The sequence below is a fragment of the Canis lupus genome, chromosome 19 (assembly GCF_011100685.1).
Source record: "Canis lupus familiaris isolate Mischka breed German Shepherd chromosome 19, alternate assembly UU_Cfam_GSD_1.0, whole genome shotgun sequence".
In the NCBI taxonomy this organism is placed as follows: Eukaryota; Metazoa; Chordata; class Mammalia; order Carnivora; family Canidae; genus Canis; species Canis lupus.
In genome coordinates this window covers 47,686,704-47,714,012 of record NC_049240.1, presented here as the reverse complement: position 1 = coordinate 47,714,012, position 27,309 = coordinate 47,686,704, and the positions used below count along the sequence as shown (strand labels likewise).

At 40.4% G+C, this 27,309-nt stretch overlaps 1 protein-coding gene and 1 pseudogene across 14 annotated transcripts in view; one reads left to right on the top strand and one right to left on the bottom strand.

Moving 5' to 3' along the window:
- The window catches only part of GTDC1 (glycosyltransferase like domain containing 1), a 392,925-nt gene that overhangs the window by 295,758 nt on the left and 69,858 nt on the right, over positions 1 to 27,309 (top strand). For 11 of the 14 annotated variants that reach the window (XR_005374275.1, XM_038565125.1, XM_038565116.1 and 8 more), the window contains one exon: positions 26,941 to 27,285. The exons of the other annotated variants lie outside the window; for them this stretch is intronic. Coding sequence is in view for 10 of the 11 variants with exons in the window: in XM_038565125.1 (XP_038421053.1) it covers positions 26,941 to 27,285 (345 nt within the window). In the remaining variant the exon portion in view is untranslated. The remainder of the gene's footprint in view (positions 1 to 26,940; positions 27,286 to 27,309) is intronic. 14 annotated transcript variants of the gene reach the window in all.
- On the bottom strand, positions 1,447 to 2,627 carry LOC102155824 (annotated as a pseudogene).

The following is a 27,309-nucleotide window of genomic DNA, read 5'->3' as shown; positions in this document are numbered from 1 at the left end:
AAAATGAGCAGAATAGAATCACCCTTGGAGCTTAGAGGCTGGCACACCAGGCAGTGGTGTGCGGTGCTGTGTGTGCATGCGGATGAAACACCCAGCCTCGCTGGGGCGAGGGGATCGAAAGCCCAGAAGCCAGACTGGCGTTGCTATGTCCAGGCCTCTGTTCTCACTTGGTAAGGGATCAAAAGACTAATCCTAGACTCTTTCATTGGTGGGTACCTAGTGGTCATTGTTCATACAATTTACTGTAGAAAGATCCAAAATGAGATTTCCTCAGTATAGCCATTCACCCCAATGCTACCCTCTTGAACAAGGAACAAGCAGCAGAAAACGGGTAGACTCCCTGACTGTAGGACCCCGGGGGTTCGAAGACCTTCTCTTCTTAGCTTTGTTCTGCATGCACATGGTCTGCACTCATACCGCACTTCCCACGCCATCTTTCCCGGGGGATAATACCTATCTGTTCTCAGATTTGCGTATACCAAATTCTATTTACTCTCCATATTTTTCCTCTGTTGCTAAGAGTTTCATGCTGCTAAGTGGCTGCTTTCTTTCAAGTTCCTGATCATTTCCACATCCCCTCCTCACCCCTCCATCTCTAATTGTCTGATTTAAGTCCAGAAAAGTAGTTTCCCTACTTGCTTCATCTGCCTTTTTAGAGCTTAAACTCTTAGCAAAGTGAGTCAAGAATGTATCCAATATTGTGTTTTTGCCAAGCAAGCCTTCCAGATGGTGTCCTCATGGTTGAAGTCCCCCACTACTTCCTGTTACTTCTGTGCCTGTTCTGTAGTCTCTCTTACCAAACCGTGCCCTCTACCTGGCCTGGCAGTCAGGAGTGCACTTACAATAAGAAATATAGACACACATACACATATGCATGTTTATAATCTACAAGACAATTATTACGGTCCTGGTAATGTACGTAGCTCTCTACTTTGAGCAAATCTTTTTCTCTTGGATGAAGCTTTCCTTTAGGCCAGGACTTGCTCTTAATAATAGCACTAATATTAAAAAGCTAGTATTTATTAAGTGATTGCTATGTGCCACATTCCATACTAGGTTATTGCTCGCTATGACTTCATTTGATACAAAATATACTAACAGTAATTCTTATGGTGGAGATATAATCCTCTCCATTTTAACTATGAAGACATCAAGGCTTGGGGAAGTAAAGTAACTTGCTTGCCAAAAGCTGCACCATCATAAGTGAAAAGCCCAGGATTTGAACCCAGAATCCTAATACTTCAATGCTTGCATTCTCTCTCTCTCTCTCTCTCTCTCTCTCTCTCTCTCTCTCTCTCTCTCTCTTTTAAGAGCAATGATATGACTATAGTGCCTCAGAGGCAAGGAGAGGGAGAAACCAACAGGCTGAAGGTGGGGGAAAGTCTAGAGTGCTGTGTAAAAGATAGGAAGGTCTTTGCACGCCCATTGCAGAATAAGAGGAGATTCTCAATAGATTGTTCTTTTTCTTTCTCCCTTGGGCTTCCTGAGCTTCCCAAAGCTTTTCAGGATGATGTCATATAACACAGCATAAGCATTATGGATCTCCATGATCATCAACCCAATGTCCCAGGACTCTGCCTCATGCAGAGCTTGTGCACCAGCTGCCAGTAGTCACCCACATGGGGCTGCTTGACTGCCTTGGTAACAGCATCGGCCCCCTTAGAGAAGTACTTGGAGATGTGGGTGTGGAAGCCTTCCAGCTTAGTGCGAAGGTGTGCACACACACTTTCCCTGGACAGCCACTCCAAAATTATTCCCATCCTCGATCTGAGGTATCTGTAGCTGCAACCAGGTGGTGACCAGATTGAGCTGCTCCATGACATCCTTGATCTCAGGCTTTAGACATTAAACAGGGACCACAATCTTATCTTAGTTCCCGGGGCCACTGCGAGGACCTTTGTCTTCATCTTCCCCTTTCTTCTGTTCATCTTTGTTTTCTCTCATCTGCTGTTTCTTCCACTCAGCCTTCTCGTTCTTCTTGACTGGATCAGGCACTGGGATGTCCAGTGGGGCCTTCAGATTGCTCAGGTTGGCTTCATGGAGAGTTGGCTCCTTTAAAAAATGCATCCACTTCAGGGGCGCCTAGGTGGCTTGATCAGTTAAGTCTCTGGCTCTTTTTTTTTTTTTTTTTAGGATTTTATTTATAAAAAAAAAAAAGATTTTATTTATTCATGAGAGAGAGAGAGAGAGAGAGGCAGAGAAACAGGCAGAGGGAGAAGCAGGTTCCACGCAGGGAGCCTGATGCAGGACTCCATCCCGGGACTCCAGGATCACGCCCTGAACCGAAGGCAGACGCTAAACCACTGAGCCACCCAGGGGTCCCCAGTGTCTGGCTCTTGATTTCAGCTCAGGTCATGATCTCAAGGTTGTGAGATTGGGTCCCATGTCAGGTTCCATGTGGAGCCTACTTGAGATTCTCTCTCTCCCTCTGCCCCCTCCTGCATTCATTCTCTCTCTCTCTCTCTCTCTCTCTCCTCCCTCCCTCTCAAAAAAAAAAAAAAATGCATCCAACTCAGAAGTCTTGGGGAGATAAGGTTCTCCCTACAGGTTCTCTGTCTTGGTATACAGTCTTCACAGAACACATCCACCTTGGCTTGGGCTTCAGGCTTATCCCTCAGTGTGGCCATGGCCAGGGCAGGGAACCTGGTGTCCCATGAGGAGCAGAATGGGCATCGAGACAGGAAAGTAAAAGCAGTGCTCACCACCCGCGTGGCCTTCCTGGGCAGCAGGGAGTCAACAGTTAGTACTTGCTCCGTAGTTAGTACCTGCTTGCCTTTGCCTGTTCCCTTGCAGTACCTTAGAAGTGAATCATACCCTTTAAGAGCATACCGTCCTGCATAAAAATTCCAAGTTAAATCAATCTCGTTCAACCTTGTGTGTTGGCATACAGACCTCATAGTCGCAAAGTTTTCATCCTAGTCGGTTTCCCTTTTTTTTCCCTGAAATTGTCTGGGCATGTTTACCGCTTGCTCCTTTGTTTTATCCCCCATGGTTTCCAGTTTTATGATTGTCTCTGAGCATTTTCCTCCCTCTTCCCTGTCCAAAATTTAGCTTAGAGGCTTCTTGATGATACTGGGAAATGAAAGATAGTCTTTCCTACCTTCATGTAAAACACTTTCCTAATGTATTCTTTCCTTTGTTGGAGTTCATAAAACCAACTCTTAGCACTGTCCATGTGGCCACCTGTTTGCTCCTTATATCTCACTTTTGCTTTTAGGGTTATAACCTTTCCTTTAAAGAAGAGATAACCACCACTCATCAATACCACCCCTCCCCCATCCTCCCTACAACTATACCCTCCTCCCCAAGTCCTTGAATTTTCTTCCTAGATGGCGGTTACAGTAGTTCTCCCTTCTGGTGGCACATAAGAATCACCTGGTATAAACAAATACCAGTGCCCAGGGACTATCCCAAATCAGTTGAATCAGAGTTGTTGGGAGTGGGTCCTAGATATTTAAAACTCCCCGAGTGCTTTAAAACTTCTGATTTGCATCCTCATTAAGAATCACAGCATTATGAACTTTGTCTGGCAGTAGCATTCATTCCCACTGCATTGAACAGAAGTGGGTACATTTTATGAATCTTGGCAGGCTCCATCTCCTACTAAGATTCATGCTGTAGGAAGACAACGTGCCTCTTACTTAGCTTGGCTACAGCTTTGTTCACAGCCATGAACAAGTTCCATGAGGATTCTTTTCTGCCTGCAATTAGTAACAGCATTGTGCCTACCTCCTAAGGTCTGAGAATACTCCTAGAGCTTTGTGGTATATCTGCAATCACCCTCCACGGAGAGCCCAGCACCTTTGGTGTACTTCCAATTGCACACTTGTCTTCCTGTCTCTCTTGGCATGTATTCTTTTGCTGACTCTTCTCTTTTCATTCATTTTCCTCTCTTTTCTTAACATCTTTTTCTTTCGGATTCCCTTCTAAGATCTTTTTGTGCTTCCGTTATAATCTAGGTCAGAGAGATGTCCTAAGGTCTATTCATCTTCTCTAGCAGGAAACAAACTAGCATCTAGAGTAGACTCAACCAAGGCAGGAACACAAACAAAAATACTGCCTGGAAGATATGATTCCTACCTTCTAGAGCTTACTTTTAGTTCAGAAGGGGAAATGAAGTTACGGGAAAGCAGCAGAGCACATATGTAATCATCAACATTCTAGAGTCTCAGAAAAAGCATCTTGAGGAAGGTTGGTCTTGAACTAACCTTTGAAGATAGTAGAGGGCACCTCAATTTGATTGAATAACATCAGTGGAGGTGCAGTGGTGGAATTCAATATGGATTATATATGATGGAGAATTTGTCCCAAGGAGAGTGTGAGTTCTAGGGAAGAAGAATCGATGGGATGGGGTTGAATTAGGAGAGAAAAGTAGTTAGCAGGATGATAAGATTAATGATTCCATCCCCCTTCCCTATTCACAACAATTGCTAGACTCTAAGATATAGAGGAGAGGTCAAGCATTGCATCTTCAGGGTGTTCCCATGCTTAGCATAGAGTCTAACAAAGAGCAGTCATATAAAATATATTTAGGAATGAAGAAACTCTCAACCTAGGAGGGTATTATAAATCCCTTTAGAAGTCAGGTGAACTTAACATACTCTAGTCTTCAGAAACAGGCAAGTAGGTAACACACACACACACACACACATACACACACGCACAATTTTTCCATATAATTACAGGGGCTTCAAAGACTCCCTGAAGACCATTCACAGTCTCCAGGTTAATAATTAGTGATTTGGAGGTAATATGACACATGATTTATGTATTGAATATTATTTAGACTTTCTCCTGTTACAAAGGAGAAATAGTACAAATAGTTACAAAGAACTATACTACAAATAGTTACAAAGAACTATTCCATCGTGTTTTTCTAGTTGTAGAGAAATTCTTTTAAAAAGGCATTATGGGTAGATTTTATTGTTGTGAAAGATAATATCTATTTCTGTGAACATCATACAAAGTCTACTCTAGACAACTTTTTCAACCAGTTGATTCCCATAATTCTAACTGGTTTTGAAAAACTGATGAGTGCATTACTATTTTTACAGAGACCACTCTTCAATAAAATTTTAATTTTATCCCACAATAACATTGAATTACTTTTGCAGTTTGCCTGTGTGACCATATACAGATAAAGAATAATGAAAAGAATCCCAAAAAGTTGTGCCAAAAGACACAATATTTCCAACAACTTTCTTTCTATGACATATGGAAGAAATAGCCTTTTTAGTTAAGCATGGGCAGTACCACAGTAGGCCCTTAATATCTGCCTACCTGTTCAAAACTATTCAGTACTTGAGTATAAGCTATTACTAGATAGTATTTTGACTAAGAAGAAGCTAAAGAGGGGAAAACATTCTTAGGAGTGAAAGTTTTGAGGGGCATCTGGGGGGCTCAGTGGTTGTCTGCCTTTGGCTCAGGTCATGATCTCAGGATCCTGGGATCAATTCCCGCCTGCATCAGGCTCCCTGCGGGAAGCCTATTTCTCCCTCTGCCTATGTCTCTGCCTCTCTTTCTGTGTTTCTCGTGAATAAATAAGTAGAATCTTTGGGAAGAAAAAAGTGAAAATTTTGATATTGCTGCCTAGGTATGAGACTCTTTCCTGTTCATCACCTCCCTCTTTCTGAGCTTGCTACCATGTTTTTTATTAGCTTATCCTCAAATCTCTGCACTTAACATCTAGCTTAAAACATATTTCTCCAACAGCTTTTTTCCTGTATCTTCATGGTTTTCTTTGAGTGCCTTATGCAGCTACGCCAATCAAAAATAATAGAAAGACGAGAAGATATGATAAGGGATGGAGGGTTGTTGTCATCATAGTTTACCATCCTCACTACTCTGGTATCTGGGAAGTTTTTATACCAGTAATGCCACTGATAGCCACCAGTGCAAGGTGAAGGATTCAGTGGTAGCTATTTAGAGCAGAAATTTCAAACAAACAAACAAAGAAGAAAAGATCTGAATTCATCAACTAGTTCTGGAACTTTTCTGGGAGACTCTCTCCAATTATGGCACCCAAAACATCCGTAACCGGCATATCTAGTCTAAGCAAGTTTGTTTTGTTTTCTTTCTGGAGCAAGTTGCCTTGGTGTGAGATGGACTTACCAATATATAGTCTCTGCTCTGCATCAATCATTCATATACCATTTCAGCTAATCCTTAAAATAACCCTAAGAAGTTGCTCCCATTTAATAAGTGAAACAACAATGGTTATCTTGTTGGCCCAGGGCTACTTACCTGAGAGGTGATTACCCTGAAATTTGAGTCCCAGACAGTTTGCTTCTAAAAGTGCCTTGCAACAGTCCCCCTTCTAATGAAGGATTTTTACTCACGTATCCTACCTTCCCTCCCAACTCTGTTTCTAGGATCTATGTGACACTTCAGTGAGAACAAAATTTAGTTGGCATTGTTATCCACTTCTCTGGAGTCATGAACAAAATACAAATAAAACAAGATCGAAAGTCCACAGTTTTGCACACAAATGTCTTTGCCATTAACACCAGCAGCTTTAGTCCTACCAGGCAGAAATGATCAAGTGTATCTCTTTCAAAGAATACATCCATATTGTTTTCCGATAGAAGAGTAATATGTATTTGTCAGAAGATGACCTAAACTGATCCATTCTTTAATAAACCAAGGAAGTTGGATTGTTCTGCTAATCTGTGAATGAATGGTCTTGTCAACATGATCCCAAGAGACTGGGAGTGACCTTTTGTGGATATGGCTTTGGGTCAAGGAATGTGAGGCCAATAGGAAGCAGCCTCATTTGACCTTTGAGCCCTTCGTGCGACTCTAACTTTAAAATCTCCAAAGGCAGAAATGGTTTTTTTTCCCCTATATAACATGTAGATTGGGAGTTTGATATTTGTTAAGTCTTGTGAAAATAAAATTTGAACTTAAAAATAAGTACATGCTTCTTATAACTGTTTAGGTTCACTTTTCTAGCAGCAATCACCTTCATTTCTGTGAAACTGAAACTTTATTAAGCAACCACTTGTGCCAAGCACTATGCTGAAGGGGTTCCTATAAATTATTATAATTTACCCTCTCAGTGGTCCTATGGCCTTTTTTAAAAGGATCATGCCAATAATGAGGGAACAGCAGTGTCGTGTTTGTTATAATGACAGTAATTTCTTCCTATCAAGATAGGTTTTAAAATGTTACACTTAGGATTTTGTTATCTTTCCCTCCAAGAAAGGATACATGCTATTTATGAGAAGCTCAGCTTAATCATATCAGATGAGCAGAATTCTGTTGTTTAAAATGTTGGTTCTGACCAGAGAACTTTGGATACTGAAGGCCCTTACTTACTCTAAGACAGTTTAACACCAGAGCAGGTCCAAAGAGTGTTTCATGCATCTTAAAATTTAAATTTAAATTTAGCCAATCAGGACTCAAAGCTAGTATCAGTGTTGATCATACAAAGGGAGATGTTTCTAATTAACTAACTTTAAAGCCCTATCTTAATCACTTAGAGCATTCTTGTGCACATCTGCGCTGCAGGAGTAACTGGATTACCTCCATGGTGTATGTGTGTCGGGCTGTGCGTGTGTGTTTAAAGCAATGCTATAACTCTGTCCAAATGGGATTCAGCACTGCTTTAAAGTTTAGAAGCAAATGTGTACTTAGTAACATAGTTTAAAAATTGAAACCCCCTTCTACCTTATATGTTCTTCTCTTGTAAATTGGGCTTGTTTGTGGAGGGCAGCCATTTCAAATACTGTGACACATACACCCCAGAACTTCTTCCCCTCTTCTTTCGATCTAACCCAAATGAGCACCAGAGCCAGGGCCTCTCATGTGGTTTTGCTTCTTCTGACAATGACATCAGTATCTTTCCCCTTGCCTTATTTTTATAAATTGGTGCCCAGAATGAACGGTGATGCCAGTAAAGGAAACTGAGTCCTAGGAGTAATTTTTCATTAGAGTAAATGAAGTGATATGATAAACAAGTAAAACCTGATGTGACAACATGGCACAAAGCTGTGATACAAATTGTTTGGTTCTATTCCTGTGAATGTTTTCTGAAGCTTTTATTATGCCTTTCTCGTGTCTTGTGTGTATATATACTGATCAGTGGAAACATAATTCGTGTTCAGATATTTATTTCTATCAATGAATGACCAGATGGTTCTTGCCTATGTTGGAAGACAACCATTTTCCCTATTCGGTAATTGAGGGACATTCTTTATAACAAACTAAATAGGATGACCAACTCTAGTCCAAGTGAGAAACACGCAGCTGCCTTGCTCTACTTTGTAAAGTTGGCAGAGGCTCACACATGCCTTTATTCTTATTTTTTTAATTGAAATAGTTTGTGTATTTTCCCCACCGAAGTAACACATGCTCATTGTGGAAAACCATGGCAATGCAGACAAAAATAAAGAGGAAGAATGCTTATAAATTGATTTTTACTACCCATAGCTAGCCACTTGGAGATTTAATGATGGTGATGAAGATACAAAACTGATGTTTATTTGAGTGCATACTCTTTGCTGAACACTGTGCTAAGTGGTGTACACAAATTAGTTTATTTAATTCTCCCCCACAGCCCACTGATGTAGGTAATGGTATTGGCCTCCCTTCGAAGCTGAGAATACTAAAGCTCGGAGATGCGAAATGAATTGCCTGGATCACACAGCTCCCAGGCCCCATAGTAGCAGACTTCATTGAACCTGGGATTGCCTGCCAGCCAGCCCCACTGATTGCTAAGGGTTAACTGATGAACTCTTCATTTGTTGTATAGGTTTCAAATATTTTCTTCCCTTTGGCATGCTGCCCTTCAGTTGTATTTATGAAGCATTAGGTATGTTAAAACATCTTATTTTTACACAGAGGAACCTGCTCTTTGCTTTTAGGGTTTCTACCTTTAGTGTCATGTTTTAAAAGGCATTTTCTATTCCTAGATTGTAACACAGGAGGGGGAAATAAAAGAAATGCTAACAGTACCAGAAGAAAATAATCATAAGCCAGAAAGCCAAGGTGTCTGCCAAAGCTGTCACCAACAGGAAGAGAAAGGAGATCTGAGATGTGTCCGAAGGCAGTAGCAAAAGGGGAGAATAAAACTAGTCCCTTATTATATCCACTGAGCGCAGCCTGCTCAATAAAGCAGTTACATGCACTTCCTTTCTTGCCTCCTGTCCTCCCCTCGAGCTCCTGCAGCAGGCTCTAGACTAAGAGGAAGGGCTGGAGCAAAAGAGAGGAGGGCTTGTTAAATAGCTGGTGCTGTTGGAGGGTCTCTCTTGGGTGAATAGGCAAATGCAATAGGCAAAACCAGCTCTTCTGTGTGGTGCAGAGGTATGTTCTTTTGAGGCCTTCTTGGGAAGACCTCATACACAGAGGGATTCCCCAGCATGGATGAAACCCTCTCTGGGTGACCTCTTATCATTTCCTTCTCTCAGATCCTGACATACGGGTATGTCCCTTACCCTGACATCAACCTCCTTAAGCATAGACCTTTCAATATGGTGCATGCATGACTAACCTCCACTAGGAACATGCCGTGGGAGGGAATCAAGTATCGTCTCCTATTCAACTGGTAAAAATGGAGGCTTCTTTCATTGCTGCCCAATCTCCTTGCCCTGCCGTGTGGACTTCACTCAGCTTCCAACCTTCAGAATCCTGACATCAGGGCTATTGTCAGGATCTATGCCCCATATGCAGTAGGTTCTCCCGAGAATACTTCTCAGCTCTGTTCTAGGAGCAGGTGGAGGTGGCAAGATTTTGAGTTTCAGCAGCTTGGAAGTCATCCAGTTTGGGGAAAGAGATGCCAACGTCCCTTCTGGCAAACATCCCAAATCTCTACGAGGAATTCTCATGGAGTCCAGCTACACCAGTGAATTTCCTCCTCATATTTAGGCTGTTAGAGAGTGATGAGTAAGAGTCATGGGACCAGTATATCCACCTTTAGCAAGTCCTGTAGAGGTGTGTTTCACACTTCCTTTTGGCATTGGTAGATCTTAATCCTCAAGGTTAGGACCTCAGCTGAAATAGGAAAATAATAGGAAAAGTCCCATTTTACACCATGTGACGTAGAATTATTTATGTTGTGAACATATCACGTGATTTAAAAGTTTCTATTTTTTTTCCCAAAGTGTATCATTATTTATCACAGATACCTTCTCATTAGTTTATTATTTTTTTAATAGTGACCCAAGCCATCAATAAATTGATACTCATTTCTTCTAGAGATATAACTCCATTACAATAATATGAAAAAAAAAATTGTATCAGAGAAGCGTTCTGTATTGCAAAGCCATTTCTGTGTCACGGTGTGTCGGCCTTCGAAGCAGTATTTTGTTGATCTTGGTGACAACAAATTCAATATATCTAATAATACTGCATAGCAGGTCTTCATTCTCTTTCCTATTGATGTGACAGTCACTCTTTAATGAAACCTTATTTTGTATACTATTTGCATTGTAGATCAGGAACGAAGAGCTGAGTTTGCTTAGGCAATAGCTGATCTGTTTATACTTTTTATATTCTTCCATCAAGAAATAATTACCCTTCAACCAACCTTACCTCTTCCTACTTCACATATGCAAACCACCTAAATAAAACATACTCAAACATCCAAACCACACATCAGTATACGAAAACAATCAGGGCCCAGAAAAGCATAAAATTGTGTATGCATAACCCTTTCCACTTCCTTGTACCAAGGCAGTCATTCATTCAGCAAGTACGTATTGAACATCTACTGTGGGCCATAAACCTGTGAGCCAGTAGAGTTGATTTTGCTCATTTATTTACTACAGGGAGTAAAGAATAAGATTTGTTTGAACTCCAGTTCTATAAAATCAAAATGTTATTTCTGGCTTAACAAAGATAGTGTTGTAGTAGGACTTTAGTATCTCTTGGTTGGTTGTCTATAATTCTCTGCTGGAATACATCTACTACCCATGGATTGGTTTTAAATGGCCTTCAGCAGATATTGCTGCAGGGCCATCTGGCCATTTGCTATCTGTACTCCTAAACTTCAGTTCTAGAATAATCTGGCTTTGACTCCCTGAGAACTTGGTTATGCCATGGCATATATTATTAAAATGTTAAATGTGTATAAACTAGGGCACATATTGACAGCTCAGGTAGTATGTAATACTTTAACATAGCCCAACCTAACAAGATGCAGACACCCTCGATACAGCTAAATTATGGAATTAGGTACATTTTTAAGATGACAAGATTTTTTGTTGTTGTTGTTTTATACGAGAACTCCATTGAATGGTTACTTTTCCCAGGATGTTTGTTATTATTAATATTTATGGTTAAAAGCATACAATTTCCACTTGCATCCGATTTAGTATTAAAGGAGATGTTTGCACATCTGTGTTTATGACCCACAAAAATACAAACTGTGACTGTGTATAATTCTCTCTTGAAAACACTTGCCCATATTCATGAGCCCATCATTCAAGGAAAAGCTGTTTCAAGATGCAAAGTGAAAACCTTTTCTGCAGCTAATGTTGAAACTCAAAATAACGTTCAGCATATCCTGAAGGATGACCATGGATTGTTGTGATCCTTCAACAACCAATGTACTATCTCTTTAAAAAGCTTGTAAGAGGGAGGGGTGCCTGGGTGGCTCCTCTGGACTCTCGATTTCAGCTCAGGTCATGGCTCACGTCATGATCTCTGGTTTGTGAGATCAAGCCCCACCTGCCTCCGGCTCTGCAGGGGACCTGGATCCTGCTTAGATTCTCTCCCTTCCTCTTTCTCCCCTTCTTCCCCCCCCACCCCCCCCCCCCAAAAAAAAACCTGGAAGAGAGAAAATTCAATCATATGTTAAAATGTCTGGTTTTTCTTAAAACAGCAGAGATTTTAGTTTGAGTGGGCACTCCATAAATACCTGCTGATTACCTTACAGTTTAATTAAATGTCTTAAAATTTAGAAAACTGTTGAGTTTTTAAGGAAGCATAAAACTTAGGTACAAAACTCTCTCTCCTTGTCTCACTTTGGTGAATCTATAGCACTTCCCAGGCAGAGTGATCAAGATCTACATCTGTCATCCCCACCTCTCCTCAAAACTTTCTTTTCTGATATTTCCTGTCCAATATCTGTTACAGTTTAGCAAGTCAGAAGCTGGCTCTTAACAATTGACTGTGGGATGAGGCCCTTAATAACTTCAAATACTGAAACTCCTGGATAGAAAGCAAAAAGTAAGTTTTTAAAACAGTAGCATAAAAATAAATTTAGAACATGAGAAATACAAGATGCTTTAAAAATTAATGCATATTTTTAAAGGATTAAGTAGAATTTTAATACATTCATTAAAGTGAACTCAGTGGAGATGTTAAGTATTAGATGTGTATAAAGGGAGACTTAGTGACCTAGAAGCTAGATCTTAAGGACTAAAAGGATAAGAATCCAACACATGTCTAATAGGACTTCCAGAAGGAAAAATTAGAGAAAGTGTTAGAGGCAATATTCAAAGAGATTTGGGCAAGAAATTTCCAGAGATTATTAAAATCATTAATTCTCAAGGTAATACATAGGCTTAGCTTTAAAAGGTCAGAGAGTACAAAAAAGTCTATAATACAAAGCAAAATCCCTTTCCCCAGTCCTTCCCTACTCCTAAGCTCTCCCACCCACAGAGGCACTGCCACTGACAAAATGTTTAATTTTTTCTGGTCTTACGATTTCTTGATTTTTAACATAGATATTTATCTATTTACTTCCTACCAGTAGAAGTGACTTAGCTCTCTCACAGTCTGAGTGTGCGTGTGCACATACAGGCTTTCCCTCACCCTATCCTTCCAATGTGGCTATATCTCAACTTTTGGATAATTAAATATTCTGTGTTTATAGCATTATTGCTATGTAAAAAACGTTCCCTGCTGAGCATCATTGTATTCCGTGATTAGGTTTCCTTCCTTGAGCAACTCTTCACTTTTTCCTGAAGCTGATTATTGCTTGGCTGTATCTGCCCGGTGTCTGTCTCTATCACAAACTCATTCCTAAGCTCTGTTGCTGTCATTGAGTCATCATTTTGTTACAGTGAGTCACATCAAGAAACCCATCTTTTCCATTTTTTTATTCATTGGATACCTCCATCCTGGAGGCCTCCATTCTCTGGGCCCTTGAGTCAACTATTTCCTTGATCCCGTGTCTCTCTCTTCATTTTCTTTCCCCTTTAAGTGTGGTGTATCTACCACAAGGCATATACATGGGAACTACAATTTCTTAAGAATTCACGTGTGTGAAAATGACTTTATCTTGTCTCACATTTGATTGATATTTGAGTTTTGAGCTTTCATTGAAAATCATTTTCCTCTTGAGCTTGAAGTAATGGTCTATTGTTTTCTACTTTTCAAACTTCCTGTTGAGAAGTCCCGTCTATTTCTGATTGCGTGCATGTGACTCTCCCTGTTTGCTCTCTCAAAAGGCATTACACTTTCTTTTTCACTGCTGGTACTCCTAAATTCCAAAATTCTGCTTGGACTGGATCTTTGTTCCTTTCTTTTGCTGGTCACTCATTCCCTTCAGCACAAGGAATTTTCTTATGTGGTTTCTTTGATTTTCACCTCCCCCCCCTGTGATTTTCCACATCTTCATTTTCTTCAACTCCTATTCATCAATATTGAAACTTAGATGGGCTTCATTTTGTTATCTCTTCCTCTACTTCATTCTTTCCATTTTGGGTTTTCTGCTTTCTGTAAAATTTTCTCGACCTTATCTTCCAATTCATCTAATGATTCTTTTTCAATTACAGTATTTTTGGTTGCAAGCAGTCATCTTTGTTCTTGAATGTCCTTTGTTATTACGCTCTGTTTTTCTCACCATGAATGCAGAAATCTTATTTTATCAGTGTGGATATTATAGGGTTGTTTTTTTTTTTAATTTTCTTCTGTTCTTCCCTTTGTCTCCATTTCTTTCAAGTTCCTTTTTCTGTACTTGTTTGCTTGGTCATATTTATTTCATGTGAACAGTTTTTTCCTCAAAAGTCTCATGGTCCCTGGATCTCCATTCCTATTTGAGAGTAAGACCCTGAAAGATATTTAGTATTTCAGAGACAGGGCTCATGGACTAGTAACCTTTTTCATAGAATGAGCAAACAGGGGATTCACTTGTTTTGCTTTGGCATCCCCACATGTCACTGGCGACAGGTCAGTCCAGTAAGTTTCCAGAGAAAGGTTCCTCCAATCGCCTACATGGGGAATCTATTGCTGTCTGAGAGCCAAATGGTTCGAGAAGGGCTTTAGAGAGGCATCACCAATAAATTGGTATTCTTTCCCTTAATTTCCCTCATCCTTGCCTTTAGCCTTACCTGGTCTCTGGGGCTTAGCCCTTCTGATAAGGAAGCCTCCTTTCTGCTGTTGAGGTGAGGAATGGGAGGTAGGGGTAGAGGGGAGACCAGAGGTAGCTGCCTGGCTGCAGTGGGCTCAGGGAAGTTATCAGAGGGGTTTGTGTTACATCATATAGAATTGCTACCAGTTCTGGTTTCAGTTCTGCTCTATATCTGCACCTCCAAAGGTACCTGATATGTCCGATACCTGAGCCTTTGGAGTTTCTCTGGAACAAATGAACTGCTGCTTCTTGGCTAACATTGCATGCACAAGCAAAATCATCTGCACGCATGGACATGTCCTCCCTCCTCCTCTCTGCTCAAAAACCACTCGTCCGTCTGCTTTTTATCTTCTGAAATTTAGTTGACATTTCTTTCCTATTGTCATCTTTCTCAATTTACCTCTTCTTTGAAAGTCAAGGTCTTTTTAAAAAATTCCCATACCATTATTTTGGTGGAGATTCAAAAGGCAAGAGGGATTTAAAATTGGTATTTGCTCTGCCGTGCTGTCCCCAATCCATTCTTCACACTGCAACAGAGCATTTATTCAGCCCCAACTCAGCCTTAAATGGCCACAAACCACTTGCCTCATATTATTAAGGGCAAAAAAGCCTTCCCCTGGTTATACCTTGGACCTCATTTTTGTCCCTCCCCTCACCCACCTTAATTCCTATTCAACCTCAATCAATACTCTGATTGAGTATTTTGCTTTTTATGCCTGTACCATGCCACCCCCCTTCCCCATCCTCCCTCCCCTGGCCCTTTGCACGTTCTATTGCTCTTAGTGCAGCCCACCTCTCACTACCTCCGCTAGCTAGCTTCCAGTCACCACCAACCCTCAGCTGAAAGACCACCTTCTCTACAGAACCTTCCTTGGCACTAACCCCATCTCCATGACTGGGTTTCTATCATCCTAACACCTATTCTTCCCATGATCAGAGCACCTACCACATCATCTGTTCCATGAGTGCAACTTGGCTATTTGCTCAGCACTCCAATCTTTGTTTAATGGTAATTGAATGGTTTCTTCTCTAAATATTTTTCACTCAGTATTTTCACAGAGTATTTATGGCCTTTCTTTGCTTTCAAGCCTTGGTTATGTTCTAGTAATAACCCAGCAATTTACCTATCTGTTATATTTTTATCCCTGTTTTCCAAATTTAGAAATACTGGAAAGTATAGAAAAGCTGAAATAAGTGAAGGTATTTGTACACTCAATTTGTACAGTTGAAGACTTCATCTCACATGTAATATTAACAAAGCTGTATCTTCTAGCATCAGTTCAGAATAAAGTCAGTTTCTGTGGCTTAACAATTGAACAACAGTAGAATCAGAACTTGAAATGAATCAATACTTAGTGCCATAGCATTTAATGTGGTGGTAGGAAAAAGTGGGTTGTGCTAGAAGTTGGATTTGCTGGTAATTTTGATTTATTCAGGTTGTGGATGGGCAAATGAAAAAAAAAGGGGGACTGGATTTTTTGATGCCCATCTGTTCATGCTTCAGAGACCTGGAAACTGATGTTTTAAATTTCCTGGTTTAACTTTCTTGGTTTATGCAGCTTTAAGAAGGGGGGAAAATGGAAAATCTCAGTTAGAAAAGTGAAAAGAATAAAAGGAAAGACAAGGAAAAGTGAAAGGTAGGAAGAAAGTAAAATGACAAACAAATAATAGAAAGGGGGGAATATATTCGTTTGATTTATAACATTAGGCCTTTTTGTAACTCATGTGCCTCTAGGCATGAGTACATATCTATGATTAGTACATAAATGAAAATAAGGTAACATATTAAAATGCCTGCCTTAAATGGGTGGCTAACATGTAACTGGGAAGAGTTAACAAGAAAAATGTATCTTAAAAAAAGCACAAGTCTGGTTCAGAAAGTGGGTTTCACTATGAAATGATAGTGGAGTCAAGAGACCAGAAATTTTAACGTTGAGTATCTCTTTAGTAATCATGACAACACAATTATGATAATCTTCACCATTGTTATCAATAATAAAAAAGAACAGTATTTACTGACCTCTTACTATGTGCCAAGCCACGTGGAGAACATCACTCTGCAAAGGCAGCATGCTATTATCCACATTTTACAGATGAAATGACTAATACTTACAGAAAAAATTCTCTCCCCAGGTCAGCTAATAAGTAGCAGAGCCCTGAATTTGAAAACAGACCATGTGCCTAGAGCCTGCCGACCCAGTGTGCCCTTTTGCCCATGAATAAGGACTGTAGGATAATCAGTAGATTTGACAGACTGTTTTGATCCTTGTTGTTCTGTGAGAAGTCTACGACTGGTGGTATTCTCATTGATCAGATGAGAAAACCCAGGTTTAGAGAGATTAAATCATTTTATTCACAACCAAACAAATTTTTAAGAAAAATTTCTTTTCTAAAACTCCATCCTCTTTTCTTGATTCTTAATAAACCAGTAACATTTTCTGCTTCACAATGAAATTCACAAACATTTGCTCCTCTTTATCCTCCAAATTCTTATATCAGTTTTGATGGTCGGCTCCCTCTTCTTTGACAATATTCTCTTGTTGTCACTGCCTGTCAACATAGATATAGTGCCTCCTACTCCGTTGGTTTCCTGATACTCTGTTTAGGAAGAGTTTCACACATCACAGTGTTGACCCTCTCTCCTTTTTCCACAGCAGTATCCATTTGTGTTGGTCATCCCAGGCTGCCAAAAACAAACACATAGACTGAGTGCTTGAAACATCAGATATGTATTTTCTCACAGTTCTGGGAGCTTGACACCTGAGAACAGGGTGCCAGTATGATTGGTTTTGAGTAGGACTCTCTTCCTGGCTTGCAGATAGCTGCTTGTGGCTGTGTCCTCACACGTGGTAATGGAAGGAGAAAGACAGAGAGAGATCTCTTCTGCTTCTTAGAAGGCCACAGTCCTGTTGGATTAGGGCCCATCATGACCTCATTTAAACCTTGTTACCTCCTAAAGACCCTATCTCCAGACATAGTCACATGAAGAGTTAGGGTCCCTAATTTTGAGGGAACGCCATCCAGTCCATTACACCAATAAAACGATGTCCTGTTTGAAAGGAGAGTCTCCAACTGGAAACATTGCCATAGGGAATTCTTATATTATTTTAAGGAGAGCTATCCTTTCTTTAATATCAACACATTTTCCCATCCCGCTTTCAATTTCCAAATAACGGCTTCTCAAAAAAAAAAAAAAAATCATGGAATAGGACATGTGATTAGAGATCATTTTTAGAATTTCCTTCAACGCTTTATTGATGCTATAGAAGAGTAGTGAGAACGTTTACTTGCCGACAAGGTAAATCCCAACAAAAGAACTTGTGGAGTCTAGGCACGTGTGAAATGGCCTCGTCCTACTTCAAAGAGATTACCTCGGATCTACAGTTTTCATTTTTTATGAACTATCATTAAATGAACTAAAGTGAAAGGATGGAAGGTATTGCAGTTTCGCTTCTGACTTATTAATGAAACAAATGATGAGCAAGTTACCCAGTTTGAATTGAAAAATTAGATCATATTAGTAATAGAACCGGTAAACAGTTTAAGTTAAAGGTGATCTGGAGAATTTACAACTTTGGGAACTAAAAGCCTAAAAAAGGTTAGTATGAAATGTTACTATATATGCACTAAAGGCTTTGTAAATACAGATATGACATAGGAGGAACTTAAATATTTGTCGAATGAACACTTGTTGATTGATTACAGTTTCTCATTTACTAACTTACTAGGAAAATTGTTGTTACCCAAGATGGCCTTAGGACTGACTCCTTAAGTGTGGGTATCAACCTGAATGAGCAAAGGCATGGGAAGCTGACTTAGATATACTCAGCAACTCCACACGGCACAATTCTCTTTCAATCCTCTGAAGAAATCTGCAAAAACAGACACCATTCCATTTTATAGATTAGGAAACTGAGGTTCAGAGAAATTAAATGGTTTGAATAAATTCAGATGCAGGAAGTGCCTGTACAGCCTGGATTCTCTATCCAACATGCCCATTGCTTGAGTGGAGTTCTTTAAGGTGCTTCACAAAGATTTCTCCCCACCTGTCCTCCCAAAATAATCTTTCGTTTCAAATACCACAGGCTCACAATCCCATTTGTAATAAGTTCCCTTGAGTTAAGGTACTGCCCTTTTTCAAGGGTGCAAGACGTTGAGCAAAGAAAGTCAGAGACATTGTGGGAATTTAAGATTCGTTTCCAATAAGACCAACAGTGGAGAGCAGGGCGTGATTCAGGGCTGGATCCAAAGTGGGGCTTAGTTCCAACATATAGGCTACCAGGAGATGCGTGGTAGGTGTGGGGGATGGCAGGGGGACCCAGGCAATCAGAAAGCAGTATAAATATCTTAGGGAATTAGCCACCAGTGGGTGGGGAATGCTCGAAACGGAGGTAGGAGAATAAAGATTCCCCGTTGGCAGTTTAGCCTACAGCTCTGCCTGTGTTGAATTGCTATAGTAAACCTTGTGCAAACTAGAGGGTTTTATTGTTCCGAGAGAACTCTGTTTTGGGAGGAGTGGAGCTCATGAGAAGTAAGCATGCATATGCTCACAAGACTAGCTCTGAATTTGATAAACATTTGTTCTGTCAACATGCAAGGTAGCTTTTCGTCTCACGTTTATAAGGGCCTTAAATTTTCTGTGAGAGGAGTATATTGATTCTCAAGAGATTTTGTAAAATTGCACGAGACAAACTGCTTGTGCTGGTAGGCAGTTAACATTAGCAATGTCTACCATCCCAAACACCGAAATCGGGAGAGAATGAGGACTTGAGGCATAACTGTTTAAGTTAAATAAATAATCCTAACCACATAACCTGTGTTGTCAGAAGAGGTCATATAGTCAAGTGGCGTAAGTAAGGTGCGTGGAAAGTGTTAGATTCTCAGGAAAGTGGTGGTGGGAAGGGAAAAAAAAAGACTAGATTCATGAGCACAGGACCATCTTTTCCTAGGATGGCCATACATCCCAACTATTGAAGGGACAGTCATTGGAAAATGATGGCCCTCAACCCGGGGAGGAAGCTGCAGCTTGGCCTATAAGTAAAGGTTCTGTCCTCCCTAAGGGCGTCATCTCTGGGGCCAGACAGAGCTAACAAGGCCAGTGTGATGACCACAAATTTGCTTTCAGTCCCAGCGTGCATTTCTCGAGCTAATAAGTAGGGTTTGCTTGTTAATTGTAACTGCAGCTAGTGTCTCTGGATTCTGTTTTTCTATCCTGTCACAGAGCAGAGTCTTCATAGTTCCAGTAAGACACTCTCGCCCAGTGCCCCCTCACAGATCGCTGTCAATATTCCACGTCGGCTTTGCAAGTTTGCACTGCGAGAGATGAAATCTGGTCCAGGCACCAAAGCCTGAGCATCTAAACAACGTGGCCTAACCAGCCACGGTGGTGTTGGATGGCTGTTCCCCCAAAGCATTTGCGCTATGTGCATGTGGATTATGATTGACTCGTCTGTGATTTGAATTTGTTCATATTTTGTTCCGCCAGGAGTTTCTTATTGAAACAGCCTCCATAGACATGTGCCATCTATTTTATGAGTATTAGCCCTTAGCCATCTCCAGGAAAGAAGAGCAGCCGTCCTGCAACCAACCAACCAAGCATAAGTCTGTCTTTCTGTTTAATGTTGTGGTCTCCAAACATCTAGTTTTAATTATGATGGATTTCCTTGCTTGTGATTCCTTTATTTAGTGAAGATAGTGTAGGCAAGAGATATGGGGGGGGGAGGCGGGGGGATGTATGTGTACACATGAGAATGCTAGTTCAAGATTTTTACTTTTATAGTTTATAGTTTTGTATAAATCTGCTTACCATATAAGTAATATATTGGACACATGTGGGCTAGCATGATTTTTTAATTATCTTTGATATTTGCTTATGTGGCTAAATTCTAAAAATGTTAATTTTGTAATTAATTTCCAGCACATTGTTTGGAAACAGTGAATAGTTTTTGTTATAAATCACCCAAGAACTTAGATCACTACACTGCCTAGATGTGTCTTCCCACTTGGGTTTGGAAAAGTTATTTATCTTTGATTCCTATTTCCTTTCTCCTCAATTCTCAATGTGGTTTATATCCAAGAATCCACAGAAATGGCTGTGATAAAATCAAATGATATTTTTTTCTGCTGTCATCCATATTAGCCTGGAACCATATCTCCCGTCATTTTGTTTTTTTCCAGATTCTCCTCATTTCTTTCAACCTTCCTTTTGTCTACTGACATGTAGCCTTGGTATATGGCCTTTGGTTTGAGTTTCATCCTTTTCTCATGCGAAAGCATTTCTCCACTCCTGCCATGCCTACTGTGTAAAATACGCCGCCACCTAGCTGGCCTTCCAGACTGGCTGTCCATCCATCTCCTAGAGTCCCCAGTGGTGTTTCCCAGAGTATCCTTTGTTGCCTATTAATTCTTAAGGTATATCCTTGGGGATGGGAGAGTCCTTGTTTCTTTAAGTGTTAAGTTTGAGAAACGATGAACATAATATTCCTATTACATAATAGGTGCTCAATAAATATGTTTTGAATAAACAGAAGAATGAATGAGTGCGCATATTTACAATGTACACTAGCACGTACTTTGGGAAGTTCTTTAGGAAACAAATGTCTCGCTCTCATTAACTCAGCATTTACCAAACATGTTTTCGCACAGAACCTTCTCTAGTGTTACACAGAACACATCTTGTTAAAATTTCAGCCTCAGCTGTGCAACGTCATGGCCATACCCTGGCCCTCCCTCGAGCCCAAGCTGTGTGGAGAGGGGCCGAGCTTCCTCAGCTCCCTCTTCTTGCCTGTCCCCCCACGCAGGCCACTTTCCTTATTTCAGTTGCTAACATGCTCCTCCTTCTGCCTTGTATCAACTCTGAAATCATCTTTGACTGGTTATGCTGTCTTTTCCTTTAATCATCTGCTAATCTGCATCATTTTTCACGTGCTGTCTTCCAGATCTGTTTTGAGAAGCAAGACCATTGATAATCTCTGTCTCGTGGACTCTTCTCTGTGGGCATTTATGAGATTCTATAGGTTGAACTCACTATATTAAGTACTTTAAAAAAAAATCTCTCAAAAAGACATTTGTAAGCAGTGTCCAACCACGGTATTCTCTTCAGCAACACATGAATCCATACTAATGTCCTAAGTTTACTTGACTTGCTTTTCTTTATCGCCTTCCTTTTGATTACCTCTCTTAGTCAGCTACACATACTCTAGCCTCTCATCTTCTTCAGAAATAAGCTAAAGAACCCAGAGCATTTCCTGCATTCTCCATCAATCTTAACATAATTTAAAGCTACTCTCAAATCTAGTGTTTCCAGATTGATCTGAATAAGGCCATTACTACAGGTTCAGCTCAGGGCTTGCGTGTTTGGATGTGGGGGTGGCAGGAAGAAGCAAATTTAGGTCTCAAAAATACCTACACCAGCTGTGTCTTGGAACATTGCCCAGCACAGTCCTGGGGTTTTGTGGCAGCATCTCTGGAACCATGTTGGAGGACAGACGTGGTGAGGAAGGAAGGGCATTTGCGAGGAGAGGAGGCGGTAGGGAGGCTCTACTTGTGTTTCACAGATTGGTATTGGTTAGGAAAGAAATTGGGGGAGGGCCCCATGGCCAGTAACAGGTTGCAAATGATTACAGTAATCAGAATGTTTCTGAAAGTAAAAACAGGCTCCGATAAGCTGAGAGACTCAGAAACAGGGAAAGATGTTCCGCGAGTAAGGTGGGCAGTAGCATTTCTTTAAGAAAAATTGGGGGGTTATTAAAAGGCAAATCTGGCTTAAGCTCTAAAAGGCAGCTCACTGGTTTTCTTCCGACTCTTTTCTCTCCTTCACTCCTTATCTCAGGACCTTTTCTCTTCTCATTAACACCTCCACCAGAGTTGGAGCTCGGGAAGAGAAAGGAAGTGTTCAGACATGTGCCTATTTGCATACTCACTCTCTTGAGTCAATGCCAGGACAGCACATTCTGTCCAGTTCTATAGAAAAGCCAGTTTCACCCCATCAGTAAGGTATTATTTTCTTTTTTAGCATAGAACGGTTTATTGCCAAGCTTCTCTTAACTGTACATTACAAATAGTGTCTGATTAAGAATGTTCTGGATGGGTTAATTAGTGTGGTGACTATTATTAAGCAAACTGCTTGTTAGTATTATGCCTATTTGATCTTGGTATTGATGTGAAGTAATTGACCATAGAGCTACATTTAGAAAAGCTGGAATAAAGTTTTTTGATTTCTATTATGGCAATAAATTGTTTACATTAAACATGTCTATGAAAATATGAGTTTCATGGCACAGAGAATCAGAATAGACTCTGTGTGGGATGGTAGATGAGGATTGTTTTGTTTTGTTTTGTTTTGTTTTAGAAATATTAATACATTTGTCCAGCTTGCTTCACAACCAGCTCTGCTAGAACAAAGTAGTAAAAAAATTATTTCAGCTGACTACTGCCGAGTGTATGAAAAGTAAAGTGATTTTAACTCAACCTCACCTAAAGGACATATTTCCTTTTATTTTTTTTTAAGATTTTATTTATTCATGAGAGACACACAGAGAGAGAGAGAGAGAGAGAGAGAGGCAGAGACTTAGGCAGAGGGAGAAGCCGGCTCCACGCAGGGAGCCTGACGTGGGACTCGATCCTGGGTCTCCAGGATTAAGGCCCCGGGCTGAAGGTGGAGCTAAACCACTGAGCCACCCGGGCTGCCCCATATTTCCTTTTTGATTTAGCTAACTGCCTAAACACTTAATCTGGGTAACAATTGACTATATATAAACAGACTGTTAAGGAAAAAATATGGGAAGATATTCTAAGCAAGGAAAGCATAGCATGTAACCACCTTCTTTGAAGTCCCAGATTATTATCTATATTATTTATTGGTATTTTGTCCAGTCCTATTATTAAGTTTCCCTCACTACACTATAGCATTTCCATAGGGAATTTATTCCATGAGCTAATAAATTACACCGTCAGGGAGTTTTTCTTGAAATTCAGCTTAAACTTTCCCATTCTTAATTTCATCTCATTACTTCTAGTTATACCCCCCTTGTACCCGGCTAAATAATTATTCTCTTCCCTTGGAGACTCCTATTATGTACCCCTCTACTTGTCACTTAACCAGGCTATTCATATTTAGCTCCTTTAATCTGTCCTCATAAATCAGTTCTTCCATTGCCTTAATCATTATTATTGCTCTTCTAAGAACTCTCTAATTTTCGAACATATACAGTCACAGGTGCCCCAGATGAAACCAGCATCTGCACAGCCCTCTGTCCCTGCAGACTTGGTGTCTTCCTTCTCCGTACAACACGATCCATAACAAAGTGGCATCAGTTGGCTGGTCAGATCAGCATAGTCTCCTCTTGCCAAACTCCAGACAATCTCAACAGTGTTTTCCATGTGTCCTACTTACATTCAGGATTTTTTTCTTTTTCGATTTCAATTAGTAAGCTGAGTTTTTGCTTACTGCCCATATTTATGTTCTGTCTCTTTCCATGTCCCCACTGACCACCACCTATCAAGTCAGCCATCCACAGCCTGTGTTAACAGGGGATCCTGTTCCTCCAACAGGCCTAGCACCTTGCCCACAGAGACATTCCCTGTCAGTCACCGATTCCTGTTGTTTGCAACCCTGTAGCCAGTCTCCCATCCCTTTTATTTTTTTTAAATTTTTTTATTTATTTTTTTATATTTTTTTTTTATTTATTTATGACAGTCACACACAGAGAGAGAGAGAGGCAGAGACACAGGCAGAGGGAGAAGCAGGCTCCATGCACCGGGAGCCTGACGTGGGATTCGATCCCAGGTCTCCAGGATCCCGCCCTGGGCCAAAGGCAGGCGCCAAACCGCCGCGCCACCCAGGGATTCCTCCCATCCCTTTTAATTTGCAATTTTGCTCACATGCTGGCCAGTAAAATGCATTTTAGGAGTAAGATGGGTCAATGATACTGTTTTCTAAGATGATGTTGGTTATGTTGTTTCAATGCCTGCTGATTTTTTATTTGTGAATCCTTCCTGCATTAAATTTGTAATTCTGTTAAAGTCTTTCTTAAGCTCGCCTAGCATCCTTTATCGAACATAAACAAGTTTTTTCACTTGCTCTGTTGTTGTTTTCCAGATATGTACAGGTGTTCCTTCTCTTACTGTTGGTTTCACTTGTTTAAAAGTTAAGGTATTGGGGATCCCTGGGTGGCTCAGTGGTTTGGCGCCTGCCTTTGGCCCAGGGCCCGATCCTGGAGTCCTAGGATAGAGTCCTGCGTCAGGCTCCCTGCTTGGAGCCTGCTTCTCCTTCCTCCTGTGTCTCTGCCTCTCTCTCTCTATGGCTATCATAAATAAATAAATAAATAAATAAATAAATAAATAAATAAATCAATCAATCAATCAATCTTAAAAAATAATTAATAAAAAATAAAAGTTAAGGTATTCTTGGGATATCTGGCTGGTTCAGTTGGTGGAGCATGTGATTTTTGATCTTGGGGTTGTGAGTTTGAGCCCCCGTTGGGTTTAGAGATACTTAAAAATAAAATCTTAAAATAAATAAAGATATTGTCACGGTCTTTTTTTTTTTAATTTTTCTTTTCTTTTTTTTTTTTTTTCTGCCTTTTATGGTGATTAGTGAGAACTTCCTCACTGATTTTTAGTTCCTTAGAATCTACTCAGTGTTTTGTATTTGTTTCAGGAAGAAAGTTGGTTAGTTCCCATAATAATTTTAGACCTGTGAGGTATGAAACTACAATGTGTATATGCCCAAGTTTCTTTATTTTCAAATCAATATTAATGGATCATTTTATTAGGGTGCATCTATTACCTGGGAGGGTTTATATATATATAAGGTGATTTATCTCAAAGGGCTTTCTGAGACAAGGACAGAAGCCCCCCAAACAAGCTTTTTGACTCTGTAATGTACACAGCACACTCCAGCTTGCCTTCAGGCCTAGGGAACATCCTCAGCCCCTCTTCCCTCAACACACTGCTTATATTAGCTTCGCCTCTACTCACCTCACTGGAAATAAATGTCCTCATCTAATGCTTTGGTGACACACCATGGACTCCACACCTGCCACCTGAAACTGATGTTTCCAACTTCACTTTTCTCTCCTTCTTCCCTCAGCTTTGTAAGAAAGCTTGGTCTGTTCTCTTTTATAAGGCCTACTTACTTTCCCCCATGCCAAGAATCCCACGTGCTATGCTATTCTCCTACTTCTGTCTTGTAAGACTTTTCTGTTTCTTCAGGATCCAGCTCCCTTGCCTAGCAAGTGTCCCCAAGTAAACACTCAATGAATACCCCTATGTACAAGTACCCCATTAGGGAAAACAGACCTTGCTTCTCCATTCCCCTCTCAATCTCTCTTTCTCTGCCTCTCCCTCTTTGATGCACACACTGTAACCTTCAGGCTGATTTCTGCCTGCTGTCTCCACGGGAACTACCCTTTGAGAAGCAAGTGATCTAAAAGCTCCTTGTTTTATCTGGTGCTCTGATACCTCTGCAATGCTCTATACCCCCTTTTTATGCATTTTTATGGTTTCTTGATTCCTTTCTTAGACATTCTTTTGAGGTTCTCAACTCACTTCATTAGGATGATGTTAATCTCTCAGATTCTCATTTTACTCTTCCAAATGTTCCTTATTGCCCTCCTTCCATGGTTCTTCTTCCTCATCTATCTCTTATATGCATATACTCTCCATTTCTTCACTTACTCAACAATCCAGGGAAGGGGTCAAGTCTCAAGACGGGCCTCAAGGATTCTGAGAAAGCACTTGTCGTTTGGCTTCAGTCAACCTCTCTAGACCTCTCACTCTGAGACCTGGCCCCACCCCCTTTGGATTGCTTGTTATTCCCTGAAGAGTTTATGTTCTTTCCCAGCCCTTTCCTTTGATCACAACATTGAACTTCCCCCTCCTTGCCTTTCAAAGTCCTTTGAGTAAAACCATCTTTAAGCCTTTACTGATCCCCAAGTCAGAATTAATCTCAAGTTCTGTTTTAAAAGTTGGAACATCCATTCTTTATGCATTCCAACACAGACTAGTTGGTCGTTCATGTCTATTCTAAGCGCTACTGGTTTGCTCCCCAGTAGTGACTTCTTGATTTCATTTTATTTAGATGCTTCTATCAGTAAGTAACAGATGCCAAGCTCTGTATGCTAAAGCCTTATAGAAGATGGGGGAGAAATGGCATTGAAAACATATCCTTCAAGAAATATTCTCAAGTTGGATTTAATAATAAAAATGTGTGTACAGGTACCCAGAACAACATTGTGAGCAGAAATAGCCAGTGTTAATCAAGGGAGTTGAAAGCATTTTTGTTGGGTAATGATTAAGTGTGGCTTGGAAATATGCATTGGGCCATGCAATGGCTGGAAAATGTAAAATGGAACTCTAGCAAGATGAGTGAAGGGAGAGTGATAAATCATCTCTTTACTCGTATTTTTCACAGTATGTACAGTACAGGTTTTATAGCCACAGAAACTCTTTGAAAACCACTCAGAGACAATGGTGGTCTCATTTCAAAGTTTTGGACTTTCCCTGGATGGCTACTACTTTTGTACTTTCTCTGGAATGTTTGTTATATATTTATTTTTGTCAGTTTTCCGCATCATCACTGCGTCCTTACAGAAAGGTAAAGGACAAGTTTTAAATAGTATTACATTTCCTTTTCATAACAGATTCATGCCCAAGCACAAAACAATCCATTTACAGAAGATTCTCGGCCTTAAAGGAAGTGGTGGCACTGCTCCATCCGCGGCCCTTCCTTTCCAACACGAGCAGAAAGGTTCTGAGAATTTATTGAAGAATTTTAATTCAGAGTCTGGACCTTGCAATGTTGCACAACAAGAAAACCCGGGTAGCTCACTAACACAGGAGTCAGCCTTGAGAACGTGCAACTCATCAGATAATTCAAGCTCTCACCTGAAGGAAAATAAACAAAATACGACTTTTCATCCCTGTGACATTTTGGGTGGAACCGATGATCCACAGAGACCACTGCACATCGTGTGGCCTCACAGGTGGTAAGTTTGGGATGTGCCAATTGA